Source organism: Alosa pseudoharengus, unplaced genomic scaffold, assembly GCF_046254945.1.
Source record: "Alosa pseudoharengus isolate Yale_2024_CS ecotype anadromous, Long Island Sound unplaced genomic scaffold, YU_APseudo_1.1 YU_APseudo_1.1_scf_45, whole genome shotgun sequence".
Taxonomy (NCBI): domain Eukaryota; kingdom Metazoa; phylum Chordata; class Actinopteri; order Clupeiformes; family Clupeidae; genus Alosa; species Alosa pseudoharengus.
Genome location: NW_027468804.1, coordinates 123,325 through 130,000, shown reverse-complemented (window position 1 = coordinate 130,000; position 6,676 = coordinate 123,325). Strand labels below are relative to the sequence as shown.

The window sequence follows — 6,676 nt, the reverse complement described above, 5'->3', positions numbered from 1 at the left end:
CATGTGCTGAATCCAACTAGCCCTGTTCCCAAGCAGAATTTTGAGTTTTTGACCATCTAATTAGCATAAACTAAATGGCTGCCAAAATGGCGATTTTGGGCACTTTTTTCGGACGGGCATTATTATACCATGTAAATAAATTAATATTGTTCACATCTGTGCATCTCAGAAATCTCCCGTGGGCAATAAATAAAAAGTAATTGAAAAAGTGCCATCGACATGGACACCTCAACAGGCACAGGCAAGGAGGCACTGGGGGGGGGGGGGGGCGTTGATGGAGGGGTGTGAGGAACCAGTGATGCGCTGAGCAGTTTTCACCATCCTCTTGCCATCCTTTCCAGTCGGAGGCAGAGCAGTTGCCACCATACTGTGACACAGTTGGTGAGGATGCTCTCAATGGTGCAGCGGTAGAGGTTTTGAAGTTCACCAGGATCTGAGGAGAGAGGTTGTGTTCTTTAGTCTCCTCAGGAAGAAGAGATGCTGGTGAGCCTTCTTGGTTCAAGGTAGAGGTGTTGAGGGTCCAAGAGAGGTCCACAGAGATGTGGACACCCAGAAACATGAACTGGTGACATGCTCCACCTCAGTCCTGTTGATGAGGATGTGGCTTTGTGTGCTAGCTTTTGACTTCCTGAAGTCCACAATGAGGTCTTTGGTCCTTTGGTGTTGAGAGCCAGGTTGTTGTCGGTGCTCCGCGATGTTAGGTGCTGGACCTCCTCCCTGCAGGCTGTCTCATTATTGTTGCTGATGAGAGCAATCACAGTAGTGTTGTCTGCAAACTTGACAATGGTGTTAGAGCCGTGTACAGGTATGCAGTCGTAGGTGAAGAGGGAGTAAAGGTGGGCTCAGCACACACCAGTGTTCAGGGTGAGGGTTGAGTGGGTGAGGTTATCTAATCTAACAGACTGCGGTCCAGAATCTAGTTTCAGAGGGAGGTATTGATGTCCAGTTCACTGAGTTTGGTGATCAGTTTGGAGGGGATAATGGTGTTGAATGCTGAACTGAAGTCAATGAACAGCATTCTCACATAGGTGTTGCTATTGTCAAGGAGGGACAGGGCAGAGTGAATTGCCGTAAAGATGGCATCTTCTGTGCTCCTCTTGAAGCATTATATACTGCAAACAAAATCTACCTCTTGGTACAAATAAAGTAACTTAAACTTGAACTTGCAGTAGTTATAAAGTTATTCATCTAGCTATTAATTCACAGGACATGCAATCATTTTACTAACACAAATGTTATGAAGAAATATGGGTAACACTTTATGGTAAAGGTACATGAATTATCATGAATTCATGCATGAATTAATTCATGATTTATGCATTACTTCATTCCTTTATATCCTATGAACCATCAGGAATTGACATGAATTCATATACTCTCATTCATGATGACCTTATGTATGAACAAAGAGCAAGTTTTAAAGTCCGCACATCCAAATGTCTGACCTGGGAGCAGGACAAACAAACAACCAGACAAAAAAGAGAAAAAGTCCTTCTTCAGGGTGATTACCCGAAACGTCACGGAAAAATAAAAACAAGTGGGAGCAGAAAACCCTGGTTGAAGCGGACTTTTTCTCATGTATGAACAACACATCAACTAAAGCATTAGGTGTGATGGGTATATCATTATGATTTATGATTTCTTAAGCATGATCATCATGATTACATGAATTTTAGGATAATTGCTCATGCATTCATCATGTATGTGGCCCCTCAAATAAAGTAGTGAATAATGACATGTATTTAGAGAACTCCAAAGTTATGTTCAAATCAGAAAAATAAAGTCATGATCATGGTTAATACATCATAATTCATAATGATGTGCCCACCGTACCTAATACTTTAGTAATGTGTTCATGTATGAGGTCTACTATGAACTATGTAAACTACTATGTGAACTACTATGAACTCAGTAAATTCCTGATGATTAATTAGATATTAATGAATGAAGTAATACATAAATCATAAATTAATTAAAGTACCCTTACCGTAAAGTGTTACCGAAATGGGTAAAGGCCTGTGTAACTTACTCCGAGACTACATACATTACCAACCCAATTCGCTTCAATTATGTAAATCTAATGTAAATCAGGTTTTATGGCCAAGTATACTTGGGTATACAAGGAATTTGGTCTCTGCATGTATCCCATCCGTGAATTAGTGAACACACAGGTCACAAATTGAAGCACACATTAACCTGGAGCAGCTGCCTTGCTACAGTGATGCTCGGGGAGCAGTGAGGGGTTAGGTGCCTTGCTCAAGGGCACTTCAGCCGTGGATGTGGGCATGGGAGACTAGTGCTCAACCTTTCCACCACCCACATTTTTCCTACTGGTCGGGGATCGAACCGGCAACCCTTTGGTTTCAAGCCCGAAGACCTAACCAGGCCACAATTTTAAACTTTACATTTCATCACTACACATCTTTCTTGACCCTCAAAAAACTTAAGTCTCATTTGTCAAATACCGTGTGCCTGCTCAGTTATAAAATTTTAACAATTACATTTTTCAAAAGTTTTTTTCAGGTAATTAACATGGGCATAATACTAGATTTTTTCTTTTTTTCACAGCCTGTATCCTTGATCTATTGGCCAAGGAAGATTTCTGTGAACAATATTAATTAATTTACATGGTATAATGACATCCGCCCAATGAAAGTGCCCAAAATCGCCATTTTGGCAACCATTTTGTTTATGCTAATTCGATGGTCATAAACTCAAAATTCAGCTTGGGAACAGGGCTAGTTGGATTCAGCACACCTTAATTATGTTAAAAAGTCCTGTTCCCAACTTTTACTAAAAAATGCCTCTAGGAAGCACATATCTCAAAAATGTATCACCTGTCTATTTTGGGAAATGTTTCTTTTTAACATTTGTGACAGGCCTGTTAGCTCTGGAAGGAACTTTTATTTCAGCTGAAGATGGGAATGCAACTTGCAATAACAGACTCACATTCTAAAGACTGGATGATCTGGATATGTGCCACTGTTGAGAGACACAGAACATACAGAGTCAAATTGTGTTAGAACATAACAGTGTCTTATAAAAGTAGTTCATCATTGTGTCCATTCTAGAGGTTTGTCCAACCTGCTGCAGATATCTTGGCCACTTCCTGCTTGAAGATGCCACCCAGTTTCTCCTCCAGCTGCTCCTTCACTGCAGAGACAGATTCCTTCACAGCATCAAAAGAGACACTTGGGTTGAAGGTTATGCTGGGTAAGTCTGTAGAGCGAGGAGGGTCTCGGAAGGATGGAATATTCTATGGAGAAAAATATAAGAGTTGAGACAGTTTATTACGAATGTCATGCTGGTTGGAACTGTACTGCAAGGATAGGGTTGCCACATGCACTGGATTTCCCGGGAGTGACTGTCCCGGATAATTAATAATATTTCCCGGGACACGAATTGTCCCGGTTTTTGGTGAAAATTAACTTAAATTATAATTTCTGCTAATTTCAAACGGTTTTGTTCTTGGTTGTGTTTATGTACACAGACATAAAAAGCATGCTTTTTGTTGATTGGCAGCAAAAATAGAGTTCATGCAGCGCAACCACAGACCAAGACCCCACTTTGTAGTTACACGCGCCTGTCCTAGTTGCTCTGTAGGCTAATATAGAAAAGAACAGCAGCAGGGAAAGGAGTCCAAAGCGAGTGCGTGTGTCTGTGTCAACAAGTGCATCAGGGCAAATATAGGTAAGAAACTATAGGAAATGTTTCAACATTGTATTCAGCACGCGCATCACGCACAAGGGCACCAAGGGACAGAGGGGGTACCAAAATGTAGCCAATTAATAGCTTTACTGCTAACTGCTTTTCTCTATTCGAGAATGTTTACGATGTCAAAATGCATCAACTTCGTGTTACATGCAAGGACTTGAACGTTACTTACTCCAATTAATTGGGAATCTCATCTTGAGTGCACACCAGAGAGAGAGAAAGAGATAGACTGGCAGGTTCCAGGTGTCATTGTTGATATTCCCTTTTAAAACTTATAACTGCTTATAACAACTTAATATTATGCATAGTATTGTTAATATTGTGGTATCAATGTGGCACAAACGAACAAGGCTAGAGTTAATGGATTAGCCTTATATCTTACAAGAGCTGGTTTAAGGGTTTTATGAGAAAGCTTAGACTGAACGACCTTAAAGTGACAATGCACCATATAGCCTAAGTTCGACAGAATCCGGGGTCCCGGATTTTCAGTCAGGGCTGTTTCCCCCAAATGCTCCAGACATAATGAAGTTCATCAGTTGGTTTAGTGTGTGTGTGCATTAGTGTGTTTAAGTGTGCGTACATGTAAGATACATACTGTACATACTGCATGTAAAGCAATACAATCTATGTGTTACCTCATCACACATCATACAGCTCAGATATAGATTTTTATTCCACACTGTTGGTGTTTGGACTTATGTCATATATTTCACATAAACTATCAACTCAATATTTTGTCTTTCAATATTGAGTCTCAGGAGGGCAGATCAAATGTACCTTGAGGAAATGGATGTGATCGTCTGTGTGTGAAAGCTGCTCCAGTTCAGCATCTCTCCTCTTCAGCTCAGCAATCTCCTGCTCCAGTCGCTTCAGGAGTCCTTCAGCCCGACTCACCTCAGCCTTCTCCTGAGCTCTGATCAGCTCTGTCACCTCAGAGCGCCTTCTCTCAATGGAGCGGATCATCTCAATAAAGATCCTCTCACTGTCCTCCACTGCTGTCTGTGCAGAGCTCTGTTTGGAGACACACAAAGAGGAGGGCAGGAGACACACAGAGGGAGGTGAAGCTGAAAGTGTTTCATGGTGTCAGTGGGTCTTTGTGTGCTGTAGAGATGGCAGCAGAGGCTCAGTTACTCACTGGGTTCACTACAATCTTGCAAGAAGGTGGAGTTAGAACTTGATATTGCTAATGTTGACTCTTTCATCCCCCAGAACTCAGCAGTTATATCACAGGCTTAATTGGACCCGATAATTAGAACTTTTTACAGTACTGCCAATTTTGATCCTGAGGATTAAGCATTCATGTTTTTGATTTTGCAGCTTAATTCCTAATGTCTATTGATTTTGCATGTGTCTGTTCTTATATCCACCATTATGCAAAAGGATCAAACTAAAGTCATTCTGAGTATTGATGTTATGGGTATCCAAGATCTGTGATATTAATGACGGTAACATTTGAAACCTTCATCAGTCTGCTGTTATCTTCTCACCTTGAGAGTCTCCACAGCCTTCCTCAGCTCCTGCAGCTCCTTCTCTCTCTCCTGGATTCTCTGCTGGAATCTCCTCTGGGTCTGCCCCAACTGCTTCTGTTTATAGAAATACAGACAAACTCAACTATGCTTCCTATTTATTTATCAAAACAATGATTACAAATAGCCCATTGCTATTTCTTGATGAACAGGTAATATAAACAACATTAACTCTTTTCAGTTGGAAAAACTGGTTTAAAGCATTAAACACAAATCAAGCTGGGTCAGAACCTGTAATATCGGATCTTTTATGCCATATCACATTCAGGTTGATGCTGCCATGTCAATGTTTAACAGGTTATACAACATTTTGCACTTTGCACCTGCTAATGATTTTCTGGTTTGTGAGTTCTCTAATGAGAACAAGAGTCTGCAAAAAATCAGTAAACTTTAAGAAGTATAATGTTCCTGTTAAAAACACATTATTTGTGTATCACACCTTTCAAATGAAATGAAGACACAAGTGTAACTCCAGTACTCACCTGTTTGTTTTTCCATTCTGCAGCAGCTGTGACTGTGTCATGGCCTTTATGTTCGTCCATCGTGCACAGGTAGCAGATACAAATCTGATCAGTACGACAAAATATTTCGAAGACCTTCTTATGTTCAGAGCAGATCCTCTCCTGTAGCTGGCCTGTGGCATCAATCACTGAGTGGTTTCTTCCTGGATTAAGTTCATTATGAGCTTTGAAGTGAGTTCCACAGTAAGACAACAGACAATCCAAACAGGACTTCGCGGCTTTGAGTTTTCTCCCGGTACAGACATCACACTCTACATCTCCAGGTCCAGCAGTAGATAGAGCAGGAGGGGTAGCGTGCATTCTGGTCTTCCTTAGTTGTTCCACAAGCTCTGCAATAACATTATTTTTGTTTAAAACGGGTCTTGGAGCGAAAGTCTGTCTGCATTGTGGGCAGCTGTAAACTCTCTTCTGGTCTTCTTGATCCCAGCAACCCTTAATGCAGCCCGTGCAGTAATTGTGTCCACAGTTAAGAGTCACTGGATCCTTCAGTAGATCCAAACAAATCGAGCACATTAAAATGTCGTCGTTACTTGAAATCGCCTCTGCCATTTTCGTTACGTGCTAACAAACACTAGCCTACGAGAAGCTGCGGAGTAACAATTTTCTTTCACTTTCGTTTCTTCTGAGTGTTCACAGCTTCCTTGTTGCGTGCAGAACGTAAAGTGCCATCCCACATTTGTTAATCATGAATAACTAATAACATGACAAGCTGCAAACATGATGTGACCTATTATACAATACTAACATGAGCTGCATAGCCTACATCTCTAATTTATTGCTTTAATTGTGAGTTTCCCATGGATAAGAAAAAGTGAAAACATCCCAAATATGAAAGGAAAGGAAATTAAACTCTAAAATACTTTCCCCTCAAACTAGATAATTGGAAAAAAGTAGGTTAGGCCTATCGGAATTCGG

General features: G+C 40.8%; 1 protein-coding gene across 1 annotated transcript in view; it reads right to left on the bottom strand.

Annotated features, from left to right (window-relative positions):
• The window catches only part of LOC143103484 (tripartite motif-containing protein 16-like), a 12,621-nt gene extending 6,280 nt beyond the window's left edge, over nt 1-6,341 (bottom strand). The window contains exons 1-5 of the mRNA XM_076267264.1: nt 5,723-6,341; nt 5,202-5,297; nt 4,492-4,725; nt 3,085-3,256; nt 2,950-2,982 (exon numbers count right to left, since the gene is read on the bottom strand). Coding sequence (XP_076123379.1) covers nt 2,950-2,982; nt 3,085-3,256; nt 4,492-4,725; nt 5,202-5,297; nt 5,723-6,310 — 1,123 coding nt within the window. The 5' untranslated portion in view covers nt 6,311-6,341. The remainder of the gene's footprint in view (nt 1-2,949; nt 2,983-3,084; nt 3,257-4,491; nt 4,726-5,201; nt 5,298-5,722) is intronic.
• Between the last annotated feature and the right edge of the window lie 335 nt (nt 6,342-6,676).